Raw genomic sequence first — 25,212 nt, 5'->3', positions numbered from 1 at the left:
AGAGGCTTGGGTCTGGAAAAGGCCCAATCCCCCAGCACTCACAGTGAGGTTGGTGAAATCAATGGACCAAGCACCTTTGCAGCTGGAACTCTGTGTGTACGGCCAATGCTAGGAATTTGACCAAACACAAATGGATCTTTTACAACTGAGAAATATCAGGGGATCAGCGTAAGGGAAGCATGTGGCATGGAACTAAAGACCAGAACAAACCTTACCACTCCATGCTCCTCTGACCCTGCCATCTCTATCTCACACATTGCTGCATACCTACCGATAGATTGCTAGAAAACAATCCAAACCCTTCACACGTTTCTGCTAGCGAGAGGATGAGAACAAATGTCCGTCACAGTGCTTAATGCACTGATGGGGGGGCGTTCAGGTACTGTGGTAATGAGTGCAGGACAAGGATTGCTAGTGAAGACGGCAACCGATTCCTAACCAAGGGGATGTATTGGAGCACTTGGTTGTGACTTACATGATTTACAGAGGAAGAATAATTGCAGGGGAGCCTTTCCAGAGGCTCTCACACGGAATGGTTTACATGTGGGCAGCATGTGCTCGGGATTAGGCCTCTTGAGCTGATCTAGGATGCCTGCTGCCCAGAGGCCGGAGCCCCTTGTGCTTGGCAGGGGCGGGTGTGGAAATCAGTGGCGTTCCAAGCCCTCCAGCTGCGTGGTAAGGCCTGAGGCTGCGGGTAACCCGCTCTAGGTTGCCTGTGCTGTACAGCGCCTGGCGCAATGGGGGGTGACAGGCTCCGTGCTGTGCACACCACAGGGGTGGAGTTGTGTGTTAGCCCAGCACACAGCGGCGGGGGCAGGTGTTGCTGGGAGCAGGGTTCTCTCTCGCGGTACTAACTGGGGGTGGGTGAAGGGACAGGCTCATTTCAGCACAGAAATGGGGGCGGGGGGGAATAACACGTGAGCGGGCCTCCGACACACACAGCGTCCCGCTGGAGCCTCCCCAGGCTGCCAGGGGCGGATCTCCCAGGGGGCGGGGACTGGGACTTCGGGCCCTGGACTAGCCGAGGGGAACATGGCGGTGTCCGCGCTGCAGCTGGGGGAACTGGCCCTGTATGGAGCTGCCTTCCTCTGCGGGGTCGTCTGCGCCTCGGCCCTGACTGTCACCCAGGTACCTGCCCGGCGGGGGGGTCTGTCCGGGAAGGGGCGCGCGGGAGAGGGAAGCAGGGGCTGGGTGAAAGCTCCCCCGGTGGAAAAAGGCAAGGGAAACACCCGGCCCCAGTGTGCACCCCGCCCATGGCTGTGGTGTCTCCGTGTCCACAAGCCGTAGCAGCGCCCCCCACTAGTCTGACTGCCCCCAAAACACCCGCAATCTGCAGCATCCCCACCCATTACACCCAGCGGCTTCTCTCCTGCCGCCCCGTGCATCTTTCAGCGCACAACCCGCCCCTGCCCCTTGGTTCTATCCCACCACTTCCACCGCTTTAAACCGTCCATCCCTGGACAGCCAGTGGCCACTAACTAGCTGCACGGGGTGCCGAGCGGGGCAGGGGGTAATTAAAAAGGCCCTGGGAAGACTCATCACTACCTGCCAGGAGGTGCGGGAAGCATTGCCCTGTCATGTGAGCTGCACAGCCCTGGAGCTAATGTGAGTCAGCTGAGGCCCCCGGAGAGGCAGGAAAGCTCCAGCATTAAGTTTCCTTCCTGCCCCGCCTACGTACACACACCCCTCCCTGTGCGCACACAGGCCCCACCCTCCCCTCTGGGCACTGGGTTCTGTGTCTCTCAGGACACAGACACTGGTTTCCCACTGCTGTTCTTCCCCCTCCCATTCAGCCCCAGAGAGGCCATTACTGTATTTGCCATTTGGCTGCACCTATCCGGCTCCACATCCACACGGGAAGTCCTCACTCCTGGCCCTAAGAGCTTCGAAGGCAAGTGACAGAGCCAAGCTGTGAGGCTCTCAGGCCTGGTCTCCACTGAGGATCGGAGCAAATTCTCCCCCAGCAGCGCTCAGGGGCTTGGGAGGAGCTAGCCAGACTGGGTACTGCCAATTGAACCTAGACCTGCTTCAGGCAGGGTTAAAAGAAAAGGAGTACTTGTGGCACCTTAGAGACTAACCAATTTATTTGAGCATAAGCTTTCGTGAGCTACAGCTCACTTCATCGGATGCATACTGTGGAAACTGCAGAAGACATTATATACACAGAGACCATGAAACAATACCTCCTCCCACCCCACTCTCCTGCTGGTAATAGCTTATCTAAAGTGATCACTCTCCAGGGTTAAAGAACTTGATGGTAAAATGCCCCAGCTCTCTGCTCCCAGCATGGCTACTGCAGAGAGGAAGGGCAGGCAGATGGCCCAGCTAGCATGAGACTTGGTTACACACCTTGCTCCACCACCAGCCTCCTATGTGACCTGTGAGTTACTTATGTCTCCTCCAATGGCTCCGTAGTGTGTCCCCGAGTTGGAATGGGCAGAGGGAGGAAGTGCCGAGACAGAAGTGCCTCAGCAAAACTGTAGCAAACTGAGACAAAGTAGGACTATTTTGTAATATTTCTATGGGTCCTGTCTGCCTCAGTTTCTCCAGTGTGCTGCACTGTTCCCCAGTGGGGGTAGAAAGGGAACGTTTGCTCTCAGCTCAGGCTAGGAGATGTGGGTGTTGGCTAGCTGCCTGGGGCTTGGGCCCCCATATCAATAGAGCATTTGAGAAGACAATGGCAAATCACCTGGACATTGGTGCCTAGCAACCAAAGACCTCAAGGGACAGGGATTTCCACACCTCCTCGGCAGGGAGGCAGAGCGACCTTCCCCAGAAGGAGAATAAGGGAGCGGGAAGGTGTGAAGACTGGGAGATAAGAGTGGGCTGCTGGAAGGAGTCAGGGCTCACCTGGAGCCTGACCAAGGAGATCAAATGCAGTGACAGACAGCTTGCACCAAGGGGTTGACTCCAGCTTGGCTGGGCTCTGGGCTAACCCGAATGGACTGTGCTCCAACCTTCAGGTCTTTGTGCTACCCAAAGGGCTTTCTATGCTGTGTGTCAGTGAACGAATAAACCTGACTGTTGTGATGCTGTTTGGTGTCACTACAGATGCTTGGCAAGGTGCACTAATCCCTGAGGAGTGGACAAGTCTCTATCAGGGACTCGCTGAACAGAGCTAATGGTGTGAAGCTGGAGGCCCAGAGGTCCAGTCAAAGGAGGAGGTGAAGCTGCATGGCTTATCCTGGAGGAAGGGAGACCCTTAGGGGGTCTGACACACTGAAGGGGCTCCTCCTAGAGACTTCCAAAGCAGGGGGCTTAGCATGATCCTGTGGCTCGGTGACAGGCTGAAACCACTTTCACACAGGGGTCTGGGAAGGACAGACAAGTTCTCCCACAATACACCACAAACCAGTTTCTAGAGCAGCTTCAGGTGCTAAGGGCCTTGGGACACACCCCAGAAATCCTAGCGCAAAACACACACAGCTGCAGCGCCAGCGTGGAGATAGGCTGGGTATGGCGCGTGTGGGGCTGGGCAAATGTGTGACTGCAGGTGTGCCAGCCAGACGACAGGTACACCATACGCCTTGGGTCTCTGGCCCAGATCCTCAAAAGTATTTAAGCAACTAACTCCCCTGGGGAGGACAGTCCTTCCCATGGGAGTGAGGTACCTAAATACCTTTGGAGAGCTGGGCCTCAGTTCCCCAAGGGGCGTACAGGCATCTTAAAGACAGATGCTGGTGGAGTCCCGCCCTCTTCCCCCCTACCAATCTTGGTCAGGGACTCAATGCCTTGCTATAAAACAATGGAGATGCTGCTGAATGGGAGTGTCCATGTCCCCTGTGCTGTGGAATCTGCCCCCCATGAAGGCCGTCTCTGTTCTCTCGTTCCCAGGGGGAGTTTGGTGGCCAGTGTATCCTCTATGGGTCGGTAGACAAGAATATTTCGGCCCTCGCTCTGTCTCACTTCAGCAACATCTCCCTCTGTTACTTCGTCGCCGCCATCTCCATCCTCATCGCTGTGTACTGCTTCGCAGTGCTGCTTTATGGCATCTACAGCTGCTGCATGGACGAGAGGCGGTGGTGAGCAGAGGGCACCTAGGGGGGTGGGGAGTTAGAGCCAGTCAGTCCCACCGGCTGGTCCCACTGATCTCTTCCCCCATCCCATTCCAGGGATCACACCTGGCTCACTGTGAACCTGGCAGTCTCTGCTGTGATCCTCTTCTTCCTGCTGGTCTCGGCCTGCATCCTCCGGGTTGGGATGGACACTCTGTGCTCATCCATCCTCCAAACCAGACTTGTGAAAAGGTAGGTGGGCTTCTCTCTCTCAGGGGAGGACCGCACTCCCCATGTCCAGAGGGACTCCCTGCCCCAGCAGGATCGCATCATAGAATATCAGGGTTGGAAGGGACCTCAGGAGGTCATCTAGTCCAACCCCCTGCTCAATACTTTCCCAGCAGCCACAGGCTCTGACTTGGTGCAAAGGTCCAGCACGGAGGGGCGGGGGGGATCGATTCCTGTGGGATTTCTCCTCCTCTAGTTCTCCAGCTAATCTGTGCTCTGTCCTCTCTTAACTCCACTCTAGCTGCCAAGAGGCCCAGCATGTAAAGTGGTCCCCACAGTATAATGCAGCGAGGTTCTACGACAATCTCTACAGTGCTGAGGTGAGCATTAACTCTGGGGCGGGGGTCGGCAGCTGATGGGGGCGGGGGGAAGAGCAGAACTCCTGCCCCCAAGATTTTCAAGGAGGGCTGTGTAAACGTGGAAGCGCAGCAGCACCAACAAAGCTTGAGCGGCTTGTGAGAGCCATTATTCTCAAGCCCCTGGTTTGGGCCCCGTCCCATCAGAGGAGATCGTGGGGGCAGGGAAGAAGGTGGGCTGCATCCAATTAACAGCCAGTCCCTTTACAATTAGTGTGAGGAAATTCCGCTTGCTGCAGTGCAGTCAGCCTGGGGGACTCCAGGCAGCCGGGTTTAGTATCTTGGCGGCCCCTGGTGTTTGTAGGTGAGCTAAGAACGAAGTCGAACACCCTCATGCTTCGGGGAAGGAGGGAATCCCACCCCACGTGGGCCAGGAGTGGTACAGCCAGGTGTTTGCTGATGAAGCAGCAGGCAGGACAGACAGCTGGACAAGCCAATGGTCTGTCCACCTCTTCCTGGGGCGGGGGCTTTGGAGGAAGGGTCTGAGGGAGACAGCAGGGAGGGCGATACACAGCCGTGCTTCACCAACCCCCTGCTGCATGCGATTCTCCCCACTCCGACAGGCGGCCGCCTGGGTGAATTTCTTCTTCTGGTGTCTGCTGCTGGTCCTGTTGCTCGTGCAGCGCAGACGGGAAGCCCCGTTCCAGCTCCTGCAGCGCAACGACCCCGAGTGGAGCTCCGAGACAGACGCCATCTTTGGTGCCCGGCCACAGAGGTCGTGAGGAGACCGGGAGGGACAAGCAGCCTCAGTTTGGACAAGGGGGGAGTGTGTGTGTGTGTGTGAGAGAGAGAGAGAGAGAGAGAGAGAGAGCATACGAGGGGGGAGAGAAGAGGGCTGGAAGCATTTCCCACCCCCCCACCCCCAGTGCCTTTCCTCTGGCTTCAAGGGTGCTCTGCTTGTCATCCTTTGGCCATTCTGGTTCTTGATAGTGAAGGAAGCCAATGATCCTGGCTGTCTGTTGTGATCCCACTCGCAGTCCCAACCTCCAGTACATGTCTCCTCCCACCTCCACCCCTACAGAGGGGGTGGGCCAGGGCTAGGGTTCACCTCGCACACAGGCACCCTACGGGGGGCGGGGGGTTCTGGATATGAGAGGATCTCAGCACAGACATGAGCTGTGCAGCGCTCCTTGACGTCCCCACCGGAACCCTCTGTCGACACTGCAGGTTTCGTAATCCTTGGATCTGGGGGACACCGGCAGCCACATCCAATCCCCACTCCCCCGAAGCTCTCTGATGTCAGTGTGATGGGCTTTATGTAAAACCATGGGGTGCATCTGCCTTAGATACCAGAGACACTGGGAGTGCATGAGCCCATCCCAGCTGGGCATGTGTAATCACAGAACTAGCTCAGTGGAGGCAGAGCATTTCTTCTTGGGGAGTGGGGAAAGGAGGGCTTGGAGCGGGCCCCTGCCTGGGTGGGAGAGACAAGCCCCAGCAGCGCCACCGTGACACTAGTTACAGGATGTGGGGCCAGGGGAAGCCCTTGAAACACAAGTGCCAACGGGTGGGTGTCTGATTGTCCAAAGCTGGTTGCCATACCCTCTCAGTGAGAGGGCACCTCATTTCAGGAGCCAAAGAGAGAATGCCAGCTGCCTAAGTGCAGCAATCCTGCTGGGCCATCAAGTGCCTTCCACAGGGTGTATGAAGACCAGAGCAAGAGGGAAGGGCCCATTCATGCCTAAATGCCTCTGCAGACCCCCTCCTGCTCAGGGGTCGGGATCTCCTCGCACTAAACCTTGCACCGTTATTGTATGTGGAACTGGGCCCATTTCTTGTGCCTTTTCATTTTGTACTAAACCTTGTTATTAAAAGGATGATTTTCACCAGATCAGCTTGTGCAGAGGCCATTTCGTCTTCCCGGAACACTCCCCCTCCCTCCCCACCCCTCCTGCCTCAGGGAATAGCAAGTGGGGGGCTAGACCCTCTCCCTCATTTTAAATACTAAGAAGCCCTTCCATTGCAGGCTCTGATTTCCTCAAGCTTCACCCCGAAAGTAGGGCTAAGCCAAGCCTGCATGTGGCTGGGAGATGCTGTGCTAGGACACATTGGAAAGGGTTCAGGAAAGAGCCACCAGAATCATGTGAGGTCTGGAAAACCTGCCATACAGTAAGAGACCAGAGAAGCTCAAGCCGTGTAGCTTAATGAACAGAAGGTTAAGAGGTGACTGTAAAGTCACGGTCTATAAGTATCTACATGGCAAGAGGATTTCTGATGGGAGAGGGCTCTTTGCTCTCACAGGCAAAGGCAGAACGAGATCCAATGGTTGGAAGCTACAGATGGAAAAATTCAGGCTGGAAAAAGTGCAGATTTTTTAGGGGGTAATTAGCCGTCAGAACAACTGACCTAGGAATTCGATGGATCCACCATCACTTGGAGTGTTTACATCGCATCTGGGCGTCTCCTCTACAATTTGTGCTCTAGCCCAGCCAGAAGTGGTGGGCCAGATGTAAAAAACCACTGGTGAAATGCTCTGGCCCATGTTACGCAGGAGATCATAGAATATCAGGGTTGGAAGGGACCTCAGGAGGTCATCTAGTCCAACCCCCTGCTCAAAGCAGGACCAATCCCCAATTAAATCATCCCAGCCAGGGCTTTGTCAAGCCTGACCTTAAAAACTTCTAAGGAAGGAGATTCTACCACCTCCCTAGGTAAGGCATTCCAGTGTTTCACCACCCTCCTAGTGAAAAAGTTTTTCCTAATATCCAACCTAAACCTCCCCCACTGCAACTTGAGACCATTACTCCTTGTCCTGTCCTCTTCTACCACTGAGAATAGTCTAGAACCATCCTCTCTGGAACCACCTCTCAGGTAGTTGAAAGCAGCTATCAAATCCCCCCTCATTCTTCTCTTCTGCAGACTACACAATCCCAGTTCCCTCAGCCTCTCCTCATAAGTCATGTGTTCCAGACCCCTAATCATTTTTGTTGCCCTTCGCTGGACTCTCTCCAATTTATCCATATCCTTCTTGTAGTGTGGGGCCCAAAACTGGACACAGTACTCCAGATGAGGCCTCACCAATGTCGAATAGAGGGGAACGATCACGTCCCTCGATCTGCTTGCTATGCCCCTACTTATACATCCCAAAATGCCATTGGCCTTCTTGGCAACAAGGGCACACTGCTGACTCATATCCAGCTTCTCGTCCACTGTCACCCCTAGGTCCTTTTCCGCAGAACTGCTGCCTAGCCATTCTGCCCCTAGTCTGTAGCTGTGCATGGGGTTCTTCCGTCCTAAGTGCAGGACCCTGCACTTATCCTTATTGAACCTCATCAGATTTCTTTTGGCCCAATCCTCCAATTTGTCTAGGTCCCTCTGTATCCTATCCCTGCCCTCTAGCATATCTACCGCTCCTCCCAGTTTAGTATCATCCACAAATTTGCTGAGAGTGCAATCCACACCATCCTCCAGATCATTTATGAAGATATTGAACAAAACCGGCCCCAGGACCGACCCCTGGGGCACTCCACTTGACACCGGCTGCCAACTAGACATGGAGCCATTGATCACTACCCGTTGAGCCCGACAATCTAGCCAACTTTCTACCCACCTTATAGTGCATTCATCCAGCCCATACTTCTTTAACTTGCTGACAAGAATACTGTGGGAGACCGTGTCAAAAGCTTTGCTAAAGTCAAGAAACAATACATCACTGCTTTCCCTTCATCCACAGAACCAGTAATCTCATCATAGAAGGCGATTAGATTAGTCAGGCATGACCTACCCTTGGTGAATCCATGCTGACTGTTCCTGATCACTTTCCTCTCATGTAAGTGCTTCAGGATTGATTCTTTGAGAACCTGCTCCATGATTTTTCCGGGGACCGAGGTGAGGCTGACTGGCCTGTAGCTCCCAGGATCCTCCTCCTTCCCTTTTTTAAAGATTGGCACTACATTAGCCTTTTTCCAGTCATCTGGGACTTCCCCCGTTCGCCACGAGTTTTCAAAGATAATGGCCAATGGCTCTGCAATCACAGCCGCCAATTCCTTTAGCACTCTCGGATGCAACTCGTCCGGCCCCATGGACTTGTGCACGTCCAGCTTTTCTAAATAGTCCCTAACCACCTCTTTCTCCACAGAGGGCTGGCCATCTACTCCCCATGTTGTGATGCCCAGCGCAGCAGTCTGGGAGCTGTCCTTGTTAGTGAAGACAGAGGCAAAAAAAGCATTGAGCACATTAGCTTTTTCCACATCCTCTGTCGCTAGGTTGGCTCCCTCATTCAGTAAGGGGCCCACACTTTCCTTGGCTTTCTTCTTGTTGCCAACATACCTGAAGAAACCCTTCTTGTTACTCTTGACATCTCTTGCTAGCTGCAGCTCCAGGTGCGATTTGGCCCTCCTGATTTCATTCCTACATGCCCGAGCAATATTTTTATACTCTTCCCTGTCATATGTCCAACCTTCCACTTCTTGTAAGCTTCTTTTTTATGTTTAAGATCTGCTAGGATTTCACCGTGAAGCCAAGCTGGTCGCCTGCCATATTTACTATTCTTTCGACTCATCGGGATGGTTTGTCCCTGTAACCTCAACAGGGATTCCTTGAAATACAGCCAGCTCTCCTGGACTCCTTTCCCCTTCATGTTAGTCCCCCAGGGGATCCTACCCATCCGTTCCCTGAGGGAGGGAGATCAGACTGTATGAGCAGAATGGTAAATTCTGGCCTTGGAATCTCTGAATTCATCTCAAATGTCCACACGGTGCACAAATCAGCCACAGATCTGCAGCTCCTGACAAGCTGTGGCTGGCTCTGGCTGAACGGTGGCTCTGTTAGAGGCATCCCAGTTACCAGCTCTTGGCTGAATTCAGATGACTGCAAGTGGAGGATGGGGAGGAATTAATAAAAGACTCTTTCTTGAAACCAACTGTCCCGTGGAGGAGTCAAGAATGGCAGGGACCAGAGAAAAGTCCCCTTGGCTGCTGGGACTGATAGCTGCCTTACCCACATGTGCTGCGAACATGGAGGTGCAGAACCTGGGAAAGGACCTTTGTTCTTGTTGATTACAGGGATGATTTGACAGGTTATAAATTGGGCCTTTTCTCAGTAGACCTGAGTGGTGAGGAGAAACTTCCCCCTTGGGCAGCTTATTCCACAATTGCCCATGCTGAGGCTTCTTGCACCTTCCTGTCAAACAGCTGGTACTGGCCACGGTTGGAGACAGGGAAAGTGGAATTCAGGGACTGATGGTCTGATGGCAGAACAAAACCTTTTTACCATTTTTGGGTAAAGTCAAAATAGCAGCATGGAGGACGGAGACTTGGGAGCCCCCTCCAGGAACCCTCTCTAAAGAATCCAGAGGACGAACTGGTTTGAAAGCTTGTCTCTCTCACCAGCGGAAGTTGAGCCAATAAAAGGTGATGATATCTCACCCAGCTTGTCTGTCTCATATTCTGGGACCAAGACCGCTACAACAACACTGCAAACAACAATGCAGCATTTTATTTTTTGTTGCCCTGCCCCTCCCACAAGAGAAAAAAGACACAGCTCTTTGGAGCATGGGCTCCCTCTCAATGTGTATCTATGCCGTGGTTGGCACAATGGCTCTGTAACCTCAATGGGTGTCCCTGGTGTTACTGTGCTGTAAGTAATAGCCACGCTCCAACCCGTAATGCTGCTCTTCTACCTCTTTCCTGCCCCAGGCTTGCAGATCTGGAAGCCCTGGTGCTGCAGAGCGCCTTCCCCTCCTGCTGTGCTGCCTGCCCGCCCTGAGTCACGCCATGTCTACACTTACAAGCTTACAGCCGCACAGCTGTACCGATACACCTGCGCCACCGTCCGAGTGCTCGTGTAGCCGCGTTCTGCCGATGGGAGAGAGCTCGCCCGTCGACTCAACGAGCAGCAGTAGCCATGTCGAGTGCGTCTCCCGCTGACAGCGCTGTGCACATGAGCACTTATGTCGGCAAAACGTATGTTTTTTTCACACCCCTGAGCAACAAAAGTTTTGCCGACATAAGTGCAAGTGGAGACAGGGCCACGGGGCGCGATGGGGATGTCCAGATGTAGAAATCTAAAATTAACATATACACTTAGACCAACGCTGGTCTTTGTCAGCCGCCACAAGTGTGAAAATACTTCCCTCCGAGCTAGTGGCCAGGAGCAGCTAACAGGAGTTTTGCGAGGGAGTTCTCCAGGGGACGCAGGAGCGACTACGTGACCTTCGGGTAAGTGTGTTGTCTTTAGGGCGTGTGTTTGTGGTGTGTTCCTGCTTGACTGATGTATATAGTGTGGTCTGTTTGTTTGGAGCACCCGCGTGCTGACCTGCTAGGCAAGTGGCCTGCTAGGCAAGGCTGAGAGCTTCTTAATGAGGCTTTGATCCCTTAAGCCCTTTAGCATCTATCAACCCTTAACGAGGAGGTGGGGCTACTCAGGGAGAACAGGGTTTAAAAATACTGCTCCTAACCGACCAGAGGAACTAGTGGACAGGAGCAGCTAACAGGATTTTTGTGAGGGAGTTCTCCAGGTGACAGAGGAGTGACTATGTGACCCTTGGGATGAGTTTGTTGTCTGTCGTGTGTGTGTGTGGGGTGCTTGCTGCTTGACTGACGTACATAGTTGTGACAGGATCCCCGGGGTGCAACCTGGGACTGTGGAAGCACTCTGCCCCCTTTTCTAACTAGCCTGGGTTGTCTCTCACAATGCCTTACTGGTGGCAAGCAGCAAGCCCCTCCAGGTGCTGTTACTACTCAGTACAACCGCATGTGGAGCCCCGCACCCAGCTATACTGCATGAATGCTCCCAGAGCCACTCTTGAATCACACAGAGAAAGGCACCAGCCAAATCCCCCCAGCTCCCAGCACTATACCTCAGGAATATACCGTCTTGCACTGCTCAAGACCCTTGAGCAATGCAAGTTTATTACTTGGTTCACCACTTCATCAATGGACATGCCCCAGCCTTTGTGACCTGAGCAGATTTACCAAGCACTTCAGGCAAACTCGCTGGTAAAGATAAACAGTAAAACATCTTTATGATTACAAAAGATAGATTGTAAGTGATAGGCAAAAAGTCAGAGTAGTTACCAAAAGAAAACAAAAGATAAGCAAACAGTCTAAACTCTCAACCTATAGACTGGGTGACATCTAGATTAAGCAGTTTTTTCTCACTCCACTGGATATTGCAGGTTGGTCACAGTCTTTCATACGCAGGCTTTTCCTCTTAGCCTCAGGACAATCTCTTCAGCTCCAGCTTTCTCGTTGCCTTAGTGTAGGTAGGGGAGAAGAGAAAGGATGAAGCATGTGGCCACTATGTTGTGTTTTATACCCTTGCTCCTGTGCTTGGAGAACACAAGTTCTGGCATGTCTGGAGGGCATTGCTGAGTCACCAGGCAAGGTAGAGCACTTCCCCTGGTGTGGCATTGTGCAAATGAGTCTTTGCATTGTAGCTTCCTTGCTGGACAATGGCTATTAATGATTGTTTGATACCCACCATGATGTTGGTTAGCTCCTTTGTTCTTGTCTCTGGGGATCTAATATCTGGGCAGTTTCCCAGCATATTTTAGCGACAACCAGATAACAGGTTTCAGAGTAGCAGCTGTGTTAGTCTGTATTTGCAAAAAGAAAAGGAGTACTTGTGGCACCTTAGAGACTAACAAATTTATTTGAGCATAAGCTTTCGTGAGCTACAGCTCACTTCATCGGATTTGTTAGTCTCTAAGGTGCCACAAGTACTCCTTTTCTTTTTGCGAACCAGATAACACAATCTCATAACTTCATATGCACTAATGATATACTTATTTAGATAGAACAATGGCTTTCAGCAGATCATAACCTTTCCCCAGTACCTCATCTGGCATGCTTTAGATGAAATATCATAATTATATATACATGATGAATATGGGCGTTACAGGGCGCTCCCCCCGAGATATTGTGACATTCTATAGTGTGCTCTGTTTGGTTGGGGCACTGTGTGCTGAGCCTAGGAACCTGCTAGGCAAGGCTGAGAGCTTCTTAACCAGGCTTGGACCCCCAAGCCCTTTAGCGCTCATCACCCCTTAACGAGGGGGGCGGGGCTAACTCAGGGAGAACAGGGCTTTAAAAAACCCGTTCCTGAGCAACCAGAGGAGCTAGTGAACAGAAGCAGCTAATAGGGGAGTTTTGTTGGGGGGGAGGGGGGAGGGGAGATGCACTTAATTAACGTTCTTTAAACTTAAGGCAATAAACAGCCCCGATTAAAAACAACAATAAAGGAAACAGCTGCAGGAGTAAAAAGAGAATGCAGGCAGAAGTCCAGCCACAGAGTGGGGGCTGTCCAGTTTATTGCACTGAATGCAGCATGTATGATTATCTGCCCAATGGGTGGGTGGCGTATGTGTGCATTCAGTGCAAGGAGCTCCTGGCCCTCAAAAGAGACCGTGTATGGGCTTTGGAGGCCAGAGTGGCTGACCTGGAGGAGGTAAGAGAGACAGAGAGGTACATAGATGAGACATTCCGGGACACAGTAGAATGCTCCCACCCCCAGTCTGACAGCCCCTGTGCTGTTGAAGAGGATGAAAGTCTCAGGGAAGGAGAACATCCAAGTGGAGCAGAGGGACATGATCCCATATTTGGGACCCTCCTCCCAGATGATGTCATGGTATCCTGTCATACTGAGGATATGATGTCATACCGAGGATACCCCTCTGGGGGAGGGAACTCCAGTTATTAGGAAGAGACAGGTAATAGTAATGGGGGATTCGATCACTCGAAACATAGATAGCTGGGTTTGCGATGACTGGGAGAACTGCATGGTGACTTGCCTGCCTGGTGCAAAGGTTGCAGGTCTCTCGAGACATCTAGATAAACGTATGCGTAGTGCTGAGGAGGAGCCGGTGGCTGTGGTACATGTAGGTCCCAATGACATAGGGAAGGCTAGGAGAGAGGCCCTGGAGGCTAAATGTAGGCTGCCAGGTAAGAGATTGAAGTCCAGGACCACCTCCAAGGTAGCATTCTCTGAATGCTTCCAGTTCCATGCGCAGGGCCAGTCAGACAGGCAGAATTGCAGAGTCTCAATGCGTGGCTGAAACAATGGTGTAGGGAGGAGGGGTTTAGATTTATTAGGAACTGGAAAGCCTTTTGGGAAATGGGGAGCCTATACAGGAAGGATGGGCTCCACTTAAACCAGAATGGAACAGGATGGCTGGCATGTCAAATTAAAAAGGTCGTAGAGCAGTTTTTAAACTAAGGGCTAGGGGAAAGCGGACAGGTGCAGAGGAGCATGTGGTTCGGACAGAGACATCCCTTAGGGCAGTGTTTCTCAACCAGGGCTACGTGTACTCCTGGGGGTACGCCGAGGTCTTCCAGGGTTTACATCAACTCGTCTAGATATTTGCCTAGTTTCACAGCAGGTTACATAAAAAGCACTAACAAAGTCAGTACGAACTAAAATTTCCTACAGACAATGACTTGTTCATACTCCTCTCTCCACTATCCACAGAAATGTAAGCACAATATGTATATTCCAATTGATTTATTTTATGCTTATATGGTAAAAATGCAAAAGTCAGCACTTTGTACTGGGATGCTTTTGTATTTTGATGTCTGATTTTGTAAGCAAGTACTTTTTACGTGAGGTGAAACTTGAGGGTACACAAGACAAATCAGACCCCTGAAAGGGGTACAGTAGTCTGGAAAGGGTTGAGAGCCAGTGCTTTAGGGGAGGCTCTATTAATGGAAATTCTCTATATCCAAGTAAGGAGGAAAGGATGGAATATGATCAAATATGGGTAGGATCCGATGAGAAACGGTGAAATGAAAGAGTTCCATTCAATTACATCACATAATGGCAGACAGCCAAAATGTGACCATTTTTTAAAGTGCTTATGTACAAATACTAGAAGTCTAAATACTAAGATGGGTGAACTAGGGTGCCTCCTATTAAATGAGGATATAGATATAACAGGCATCACAGAAACTTGGGGGAATGAGGATAATCACTGGGACACAGCAATACCAGGGTACAAAATATATCGGAAGGACAGAACTGGTCACGCTGGTGGGAGAGCGGTGCTATATGTGAAAGAGAGCACGGAGTCAAATGAAGTAAAAATCTTAAATTAACCAAACTGTACCATAGAATCTCTATGGATAGTAATCCCATGCTTGGATAAAAAGAATATAGCGGTAGAGACATACTACGGATCACCTGACCAGGATGGTGATCGTGACTGTGAAATGCTCGGGGAGATTAAAGAGGCTATAAAAATAAAAACCTCAGTAATAATGGGGGATTTCAACTATCCCCATATTGACTGGGTACATGTCATCTCAGGATGGGATGCAGAGAGAAAGTTTCTTAACACCATAAATGACTATTTCTTGGAGCAGCTAGTCCTGGAACCCCTAAGAGGAGAGGTAATTCTTGATTTAGTCCTAAGTGGAACACAGGATCTGGACTGCTTCAAAAAACAGTGACTATAACATAAAATTTAACATCCCGGGGGGGGGGGGGAAGAAGAGGGGGAGAAACCACAGCAGCCCACCACGGTGGCATTTAATTTCAGAAAGGGGAACTACACAAAGGAGGTTAATTAAACAGAAATTAAAAGGTACAGTGCCAAAAGTGAAATCCCTACAAGCTGCATGGAAACTTTTTAAAGACACCCTATGGAGGCTAAATTTAAATGTATATCCCAGATTAAAAAACACAGTAAGGGAACCAAAAAATTGCCATTGTAGCTAAATAACAAAGTAAAAGAAGCAGTTAGAGGCAAAAAGGCATCCTTTTAAAAAGTGGAAGTTAAAGCCTATTGAGGAAAATAGAAACTCTGGCAAGTGAAGCGTAAAAATATAATTAGGAAGGCCAAAAAAGAATTTGAAGAAGAGTTAGCCAAAGACTCAAAAAGTAACAGCAAAAGAAATGTTTTTAAGTACATCAGAAGCGGGAAGCCTGCTAAACAACGAGTGGGGCTACTGGACAATCGAGATGCTAAAGGTGCACTCAAGAATGATAAGGCCATTGCGGAGAAACTAAATGAATTCTTTGCATCAGTCTTCATGGCTGAGGATATGAGGGAGGTTCCCAAATCTGAGCCATTCTTTTTAGGTGACAAATCGGAGGAAGTGTCCCAGATTGAGGTGTCATTGGAGGAGGTTTTGGAACAAATTGATAAATTAAACAGCAATAAGTCACCAGAACCAGATGGTATTCACCCAAGAGTTCTGAAGGAACTCAGATGTGAAATTGCAGAACTGCTAACTGTGGTATGTAACCTATCACTTAAATCAGCTTCTGTACTAGATGACCGGAGGTTGGCTCATGTGATGCCAATTTTCAGAAAAGGCTCCAGAGGCGATCCTGGCAATTACAGGCCAGCAAGCCTAACTTCAGTACCAAACAAATTGTAAAGAACAGAATTATCAGACACCTAGATGAACACGATTTGTAAAGGGAAATCATGCCTCACCAATCTACCAGAATTCTTTGAGGGGCTCAACAAGCATGTGGACAAGGGTGATCCAGTGGATATAGTGTACTTAGATTTTCAGAAAGCCTTTGACAAGGTCCCTCATCAAAGGCTCTGAAGCAAAGTAAGCTGTCATGGGATAGGAGGGAAGGTCCTCTCTTGGATCAGTAACTGGTTAAAAGATAGGAAACAAAGGGTAGGAACAAATGGTCAGTTTTCAGGATGAAGAGAGGTAAATAGTGGTGTCCCCCAGGGGTCTGTACTGGGACCAGTATTGGTCAACATATTCATAAATGATCTGGAAAAAGGGGTAAACAATGAGGCGGCAAAATCTGCAGATGATACAAAACTACTCAAGATAGTTAAGTCCAAAGCAGACTGCAAAGAGTCACAAAGGGTTTCTCTCAAAACTGGGTAACAAAATTGCAGATGAAATTCTATATTGATAAATGCAAAGTAATGCACATTGGAAAACATAATCCCAGCTACATATACAAAATCATGGAGTCTAAATGAGCTGTTACCTGGAATCACTGAGAGCTGGGTTATGTAATAGAGCCTCAGAACTCAACCTTTATATTGTGGCTGAAGACAGTAGTGGCTGTGAGAGATGCTGTCCTGGAGGAGCAGTACTAACTTCTGACTGCAAACCATGAGTGGAGGACAGCAGGAGGAAAAGGAGGGAAGTGGTGTGCTAAAGGAATATTTGTTCATAGGACTGTCAGATCTGCAGGTGGGGAAACTGAGGCAAAGATTGTTGGCCAACGTACTGTGGAAGTGGGGATTTTGCTTAGTATTCATTCACCATGCAGTTGATTTACTGTTTCCTACATTAATGCTGTTCCTTTTCTCTCCTAAGTTTTCTTTGTTTCGTACACAGTTACTGAGGACTTGCGAGAGAAGATTTGCCTGTTAAGGGTGCCTAAGGAGGGGGATTTAGTTTTCCCCAGGCTTCTTGGTGGCCAGCGTGTTTGTTAATTTCACGCGGAACCTCTAGATATTTCAACCAGGTCCTTGCTGCTACTGACAACACCTGGCAGAAGGGGGCCCTTAGTAATTGGTCTCTATGGAACGATCACAGGACTTCAAGGGAGTATGTATGACTGTTTTCTATCATTTAATTAAAACTAGAGCTTTCATTTGGGCCTAATTCTGTTAAATAGATTGAATAGTTATATCGTTAATTTTCCTTCTGCCACCAAAGCTCTCATTAAAGCCATGGGGAGCCTGAAATGCAAAAGTATCATGGGCCTGAATGCCCTGTGACTTCAAAGTTAGTTTTATGCTGAGGGGCTCTCATAGGCAAAAACTCAAAATTGCTGTCAAGTCAAGTTATTTGTCTGGTTTTCTGTTTCTAGACAGAACAGTAGAAAATGGTGACTATTTGCAGGACCAAATTGATGTAATTTATTTTTAAATTGCGACTTTGGCTTTTTTACAGAAATAGCAGCAAACTGCTCTTCTACTAACTCTTGTCAAAGGTTCTAGTTTTGCTTGATCAGGTTAGTTCAGTTCAGTGGCGACTGTGCGGTTTTGTCCTGGCGTAACTCCAGTGTCCAATTTAATGCATGTGTCCAGTTGATTCCTTTCTGGAGTGTACATTGTCCCAGACTCTTAAACAAGAAGTTTTAAATACTGAAATGCAGCCTGGAAATAATGTCCAGATACACCTTGAACTTGAACTTGGAGTTGCTTGAAATACCTGCTGGCTTGGAACCTTTGAGCTTGCAGTCGCTTGATAATACCAACGGAACTGATGAACAGTGTGGAAGGGGAGAGCTCAGGAAATGTTCCTGTCTGCCCAACCATCAGTGCCACTATCCAAAGTATTACTTCCAAAGTACCTGCAGATTTACGATCTCAGCTGTGGGCTCTGCACCATTGTGCACAGAGGCCCTGTTCCCTCCCTGCCTCGATGGTTATTCTCTGGCTGCATTAATTGTGTTCCAGTAGGGTGTGGAGCTCTGTGGGGCCGTGACCGCAGTTGCCCCACAGGGCAGAGCCCAGGTGGCGGTGCTGGCCCAAGAAAGAGAAACCCTCCTGCATGGTGGAGAAAGAAGCCAGGATGTTCTGAGCCCCTTGGCTGAAGGCTGGACAGTGCAGGACACGATGCTGCATGGCAGCGGAGGGAGACTGGACTCTGGGTGAGAGATAGTATGCGGGAAAATAAACAGTGAATGGGGGCCTCTTGTCCTATGCAAGGATCTCTTATGTTGACCCTAGGGAGAGGTCTCTTCCCCCATCCCATAGATGGATTCTCACCCACCCCAGTCCCACTATTCCTGTGCACTTGCAGATGACCTTGCTCAGAATCCTCTATGACAGTACAGGTGGGCCTGAAGCATCCATGCTTTCCCCTATAGAGGGATTCTCAGCCCTCCCCAGTCCCTACACACGAGTACCTGTAGAGTCCCCCTGCTTCCCCGCAGAGGGAGGGTGGGGTCCTTAGCTTTTCCGAGCTAAAGGATCACCCTGCATAGAGCCACCTGGTGCCCACCAATATCCCCTGTGCAGCCCCCGAAACAGGGGTCTCTATAGTCCCTTTGCTGCCACCGGGTGGCCCCCTGGCGGGAGAGGCGCACGCGCAGTAGGTTCCGACAGCCCCTTCACAGGCGCGGCCCGCGCGAAACCCGGCGGCATCCCCTCGCCCTTGTCGAGCCAGAGGCATGCTGAGCTCCTATTGGTCCGGGCGGCGGAGGGGCGGAGCAGAACACACCAGTCGCGAACCCGGCCGTGCGTTTAGAACCAGGGTGAGGCGGGTGCGAGTCGGCCTCCCGCTGGGCTCGCTACGCCCCGTTCGCAGCGAGGGGAGAGGAGCGCTGGGAGGGGTCAGACTAATTGATCCGCTCCCCGGGCTGCGCGCCCTCTGAGCCCCGCCAGGTGGCTGAGCCCGGGCGACCCGCCCTCAGACCCCGCCCCCCCTCCGCGCCAGGTGGCTGAGCCCGGGCGACCCGCCCTCAGACCCCGCCCCCCCTCCGCGCCAGGTGGCTGAGCCCGGGCGACCCGCCCTCAGACCCTGCCCCCCCTCCGCGCCAGGTGGCTGAGCCCGGGCGACCCGCCCTCAGACCCCGCCCCCCCTCCGCGCCAGGTGGCTGAGCCCGGGCTACCCGCCCTCAGACCCCGCCCCCCCCCGCCAGGTGGCTGAGCCGCGGGCTACCCGCCCTGTGAGGAGGCCCCGCCTCCCCAGTGGGCGCCGGCGCTCTGGCTGACCAGACCCCTCTGTCTCCAGCGAGAGACACGCTCCGCGCTGCGGGGACAGAGCCTGGCCACAGGGTCCCGGCCTGGGGCTCGGTCCCGGGGGAGCCGCTTTGGCCGTTGGAATTCTGCCTTCGGAGCAGGAGGTAGGTGAGGTCCCAGCTGCCATTGGACCAACTTCCCGGGGGGAGACACGCGGTGGAGCGCGCACCTCTCGCTACCTGCCGCCCGGACCTGCCCGTGCCGGGGGGGACAATGGAAAAGTTTGGCTGGCAGACTCTTCTCCCCCCCACTCCCCCCCAGCGGAAAGCAGCAGCCTCCCAGCTGTTGCTCCTACTTGGGGGGCGCAGCTCGGAGGCGCCGGTTGCTGGGGGAGGGGGGGGCGAGCATGTGGCCGAGCGGTGCCAGCAAACCCTGGCAGAAATCTGGGGGCACCTGACCGTAACTCGTCCCCCATCACCTCTGCTGGCATCGCTCGGGGAGGTGGGTGAAGGGCAGCGGCGGGAGAGCCGCGGCTCCGCGGAGTGGCCAGGCTGAAGTGCTGCCGCGGGGCAGCTGCAGCGGCTCCGTGTGGAGATCGGGGAGGCCGGACCGGACGCCGGTGTGACTTGAGGGGCTCAGAATTCGCTCTGTTTTCCTTCCGATGTGAAGGCGAATAAGGAACTAAACCCTGTTACCTGATCACAGGTCCTGGGTTGTCTGTAATCCTGGGACTGCCATAAGGAATCCAGGTAAACCGCAATCGGTCGAGGTACTTATCTGGCCCCCGCCGCCGCAGTCTCTGTGCACCTCGTGATTCTACCCCTGCAATGCTTGTGGGGTAGGGGAGTGTTGTTCTTCGTTGATAGGGGCCCTGGGAAGTTAAATGAGGAGCCCAGGGTCACCTAGGGAACTTGGCCCAGATTCTTAAAGGTATTTAGGCACTTAACTCGCATTGAAATCAGTGGGAGTTAAGCATCTAAACACCTTTGAGGTCAGATCTGGGCCTCTGTGGTTGAGTTAGGAATAGAACCAAGGACTTCCCAGGCTCAGTTCAGTACCCTAGCCACTAGACCTTCCTTTTCTCCCGCTTGAAATGAAGCCAGCAGTTACACTGGGCTCCCCCCTGCTAACTTTTATACATGTGCATGTTTTTTCAGTCGCACATGGATCATGGGTGTGATTTAAATCCACAGTCTTCAGATCCACAGCCAAGACCTGTCCTGCTTAACTACAGGCATAAACTACCCAAGGATACAGGTCCCAGTTCCTCCTTCTATTGGTGGTGTCCTGGAAATGAGCTGATCTGTCCCTGCTACCTCTACTTTATGGCTGTTGTGGCCTCCCAAGAGCTGGTGGGGAAAGGGGAGGCGCCTGGGGCGTTATTTAAGTTGGGATTCTCCCTATGGGGATGAGGTAATTCAGTCTTTGGCAGCAGGGGAGTAGCGGCAGGAGCTCTGAAAGACGATGATCCTGGTGAGTGCCCACCGAGATGTGTGGAAAGGGGACTATTCTGGCTGTAGTTGGTGGGACGTGTCTATTGTTTGTTAAGCTCCTGTGTCTGTCTCATTTATGGCTAATTTTAGCCCTTCCCTTTGGGTGATTTAGGTTTCCTTTTTGGGGGGAGGGGCGGACAGAGAGAAGTGTGCCAAGAATAAATGGTTAGTGCCAACAGTGTATTTCGCATTGGCAAAAGTAAACAAGAGTAGGGCCAGGTGCACGCTACAGACTTACATCGGCATAACTGCGTTGCTCAGGGATGTGAAAAATCCGCTGCAGCCGTGCCACGAACAGGCGCGCAGCGTAGCTGCTGTTTGACCCAGCAATTCCACCCCCAAGGAGCAGCAGCAGCTCCTGCACACACCCCGCTGTTCACGCAGGCGCTTTTCATAGTTAAACTTCTGTTTTTCCGGAGCGTGGGTGGGTTTTTTTGTTTTTTTAACACCCCAGAAAGACAAGTTCCAGAGTAGACAAAGCCTCGGAGTTTCACTCCTTGCTAAGTACAAGGTGGAGTAGATTGTTTAGCGTAGTTTGTTTAGCGTAGTTAGCGCATTTCAAGGGACCCTTCAAGGTGAAGTGGCCTGCTAACACTCCTCCGGTCACAGAAAAGAAAGCAAAGGGGCAGAGGAGAAAGCAGTTGGGGGAGGCTGTTAGTGGTTTACAGATTGTAGTAAATAAACCATCGACCCAGTATCTTTGTTCGGTCCAGGATTTTTAGTGTCTAGCAAAGTTATGAATTTCTACTCCCAGGCCCCTCTTTTTGAAAATGTTGTGCAGGTTTCCTTTGAGGATGAGGGCTGATAGATCACATACAAGAGTGATTGTTCTGTGAGAAGTGCTCACCCACAGATGATGTGGAGTTCTTGTCCTTTCATTTTCCTGTTCATTTGTGAGCATAGTGATTCTCTGGTTTCACCCACATAGTTGTTGTTGGGGCATTTAGTGCACTGGATGAGGTAAACCACATGTTGTGATTGGAATTGGCATGTGTAGGACCCGTGGATCTTGAAAGGTGTGTTGTGGAGTGTGTTGATCATTGTAGCAGTGGAGATGTGTCTGCAGGTTTTGTGTCTGGCGCTGCAGTGAGTTGGTGTGTCCTGGTCTGTGGGGAGCTCGCTTCTGATGATGAGCTTGGAGAGATTAGGGGTTGTTTTGAAGGCCAGAAGTGGGGGTTCAGGAAAGATTTCTATCAGGATGGGGTTTCTATCAAGTATGGGTTTTAGTTGTTACCCCATATGGGTTGCGGTGTAGGGTGTAGTAGGTGACCACTAGGGGTGTGCGGTCGGTGGGGGTTTTATTTCTGTATTGAAGCACGTTTCCTTGGTGTATCTGGGTGGCCCACTCCGTGATGCGATGTACTTCTCTGGTGGGGTGTCCCCCTTTGGCGAAGGCGGTTTTGCGTGTGTTAAGGTGCCTGTCCCGGACTGTCTCCTCAGAGCATATTCTGTGGTATCTGAGTGCCTGCCAGTAGACAACAGATTGCTTGGTGTGTTTTGGGGTGATTTCCGGATCTGTGAAGATAGGTGCGGTGGTCTGTGGGTTTCCAAGCGTTGGCAAACCCTGTCCTCTGTGTGTACTTGCTTGTCCAAAGGGGAGTGGGTGGGGTGGCACCTGTGGGTTTCGGAGTTCAGAGAATATCCGGTGTGTGGGGCTCTTGGCACCTTGCAGGATCAAGGCCTTTGAGTGTATTTGTAATGTAAGGAGAGCGTTCTTGTTGGTCAGAGGGACATTTTTGCAGGTTATCAAATGGAACACTTCTGTGTAGACCTGAGTAATGGGGTTGGGGGGAGGGGGAGAAACTTACCTGTGGGCAACTTATTCCACCGTTGCCCATTCTGGGGCTTCTCCCACCTTTCTGTCGACAGCTGGTACTGGCCACAGTTGGAGACAGGGCTAGTGGAATTGCAGGGAATTCCTTTGTATGGTTTTTGTGTAAAGTCAAAGAAGCAGCTTGGAGGAAAGGGACCTGAGAGCCCTCTGTGGCTATTCGGCTGCAGAGAAGCCAGAGCACTGACTGGTTTCACTTCTCAGACGTTATTAGCAGGTAGCAAGGAATGTTTGAAAGCCATTCAACTGCATGCAAAGCTCAATAAAGACTCTTCTAGTTGTTCTCTGAACCTAAGTGGGAGCGGGACCACATGTTTGGGTTTCAGAGGGGTTGTTCTGTTTAGGGGACAACTGAACTATTTTGTTCTGAGGTAAAAGATCAGTGACTGGTGGGTGCCGGTGCCCTGCGTAACTATACAAGAAGATCACCACAGCATTTGCCCCTCCCCCCCCCCCCGTGCAGAAGGTGCTACTCACCTAATTTTTCTAACCTGGAAAAGTCTGATATCTAGTTTTATGTCCCCCTGCCCCGCTCAAAGGAGCCGGGGGAACAGACTAAGGTCTGTGGAGCAAAGGCTGCTTCTCAAGCTACGTCTGTGCTGTGCCTGACACGATGGATCCGTAACCTCAATTGGGTTCCCAGGTGCTACTGTGCTATTAATATTAATACTACTAATAATAAAGACTCCAACCCCGTAACTCTGCTCGCCTACCTCTTTCCTGCCTTTAGTCTTTGTTGTAGAACTTGAATCCTTGGTGCCACGGAGCTCCTTGTCCCCCACTGACTCTGGGAGGGGAAGATGCAGAAATCTAAAATTAACATATGCGCTTGGAACAACGCTGGTCTTTCAGACTCTGCAAGTGTGAGAATACTTCCCTTATCAATAGTGCTTTTCAACCAGTCATCTGGTATCAGTCCGGCTCCGTGAGATGGAACAGGATCTAGCTCCTGTCTTCGGTACTTAGTGGATCCCCATTACAATAGTATTTGAGCCCCTCGCAATCTGCAGGGCCTGGCTGTTGTTCCCTCTGTACAGGTGGGGAACTGAGGCACAGGGAAGCTAAGCGACTTACCGAAGGTAACAAAGGGAGTCTGTGGTGGAGCAGGGAATTGCACCCAGATCTCCTAAATCACAGGCCGGTGCCCCACCGCAGCTCTGCATCTTACAAAGAGAGACACCACACCCTAAGCCAACACACAGCTCAACTTTTTCTTTTTCTCTCCCTTTTCTCTCTCCCCCCCCCGCCCCCCCCTTCCCCACTGGTAGTTTCCCCGAGGGGAGGTACGCCGTTCCTGGAGGTACTGCAGTACCAGGTCGACGTGTGGCGTGGATGGAGCAAGCTCCTATTCCGTCTCCCTAGCAGAGCAGAGCTCAGTACATCTGGAAAGGTGCATATTTTGCACAATGGCATATGTTCCAGTTGTTTGTTCCTATCTCCTGAATCTACCACCCTGTGACTTTTTGTGTCGCATGCAGGAGAAGATCCCCATAACAGAAAAGAGAAGTCAGGTTCCGTTTCCACTGCCTTATCGTGTGATGTGCTGGAGAGCTGCTTATCCCTGTTCCTGCGCGGCATGCGCTCTGAATATAAGTCTGTCTCTGAGGAGATTAGAATCCAAAGAGCTTCTGAGGGGCAGGTCTGCTCTAGCTCTGTGGAGAAGAGACCGAGACTGTGAAGACTCTGGGGGTTCCCAGTTTGATATTTAAGTATTGAAAATGTGCCATTTATTGGGGAGGGGCTGTCATCTCAAAGGTTCCTTTGCCTTTCCCTCCCTTCCTTTCGCTGCCTCTCAGACAAGGTAAAGCTGCAACAATGGAGTCCTAGATTTTAAGGGCAGCAGGGACAATGGGATCATTTGATCTGACTGCCTGTGTAACACAGGTCATAGAATTTCATCCATTTCCCCCTGTACGGAGCCAAGTAACGTGTTGGACTACGTTGGCATGCAGGCCTGATGGCTGGAGAGAGGGAGAATACAACACTGCCCTCAGCAGTTTCTTCCAGTGGGGCACCAATGAACATGCCAAAGCTGTCACGTGGGAGCCCTGCAGCTTTAGGTGCTTGTCTACATGGGAATAGTTCCTGCCATGGCCGTAGCAGAATAGCTTTGGAAGGGGAGTAGTAATTTTTGGGAATAAAGTTGTTTTTATTTGGAACAGAGTGTCCGTGTCCAGGGGTTATACTGGAAGAGCTACAGAGCAGTGCTTACGCTGCTTCTAGGAGGCCAGTCAATTCCCCCATGTAGACAAGCCTTTAGACTGCAGGTTTTGTGGGTCCCAACAGCCAGCTCTGCTCAGTCTCCAGAGCTCACTTCGTTTTGGCAGCTTTCTCTTTCTCTCTCTCTCTCTCCCCCGTTGGGGCTGTGGAGCTCTGGCGCCACCTGCTGGTCCTGATTTCAAAGCTTGGTGGAAAAACAAAAAACTGCAAGGGAGGGGGAAACAACTCTCGAGCCACTGAGCCCTGGTCTAGACTTCCAGCGTATGTTGCTATAAAATGCATTCCCTGAGCGACGCATTATATCGACCTAGCCCCCCGCCCGCCCCCCGTGTAGACTGGTTTCTACTAGGGAGAGAGCTACCGCCTCTCTGGGAGGGGAAGCACCTATGCTGACGGGAGAAGCTCTTTCAGTGGCACAGGTAGCCTCTCCACTAAATGCTTCAGGGGCCCAGCTGCAGCGCTGTAAGTGTGAGCA

The 25,212-nt window shown here is 51.4% G+C and overlaps 1 protein-coding gene and 1 long non-coding RNA gene across 2 annotated transcripts; both read left to right on the top strand.

Moving 5' to 3' along the window:
• The first annotated feature begins 776 nt into the window (after window positions 1–776).
• Window positions 777–6,470, top strand: TMEM179B (transmembrane protein 179B). The gene is made up of 5 exons (XM_007056894.4): window positions 777–1,128; window positions 3,835–4,022; window positions 4,113–4,247; window positions 4,525–4,603; window positions 5,203–6,470. Exons 1-5 carry the CDS (start codon window positions 1,033–1,035, stop codon window positions 5,359–5,361), a joined length of 657 nt encoding a protein of 218 aa, XP_007056956.1. The 5' UTR covers window positions 777–1,032; the 3' UTR covers window positions 5,362–6,470.
• Window positions 6,471–19,153: 12,683 nt separating this feature from the next.
• Window positions 19,154–25,125, top strand: LOC119566868. The gene is made up of 3 exons (XR_005226326.2): window positions 19,154–19,357; window positions 23,786–23,907; window positions 23,996–25,125. It is a non-coding gene; the product is annotated as an uncharacterized LOC119566868 (long non-coding RNA).
• Window positions 25,126–25,212: the final 87 nt, after the last annotated feature.

Source organism: Chelonia mydas, chromosome 7 (assembly GCF_015237465.2).
Source record: "Chelonia mydas isolate rCheMyd1 chromosome 7, rCheMyd1.pri.v2, whole genome shotgun sequence".
Taxonomy (NCBI): Eukaryota; Metazoa; Chordata; order Testudines; family Cheloniidae; genus Chelonia; species Chelonia mydas.
Note: the sequence above shows the minus strand (reverse complement) of the source record. Positions and strands in the feature narration are given on the sequence as shown.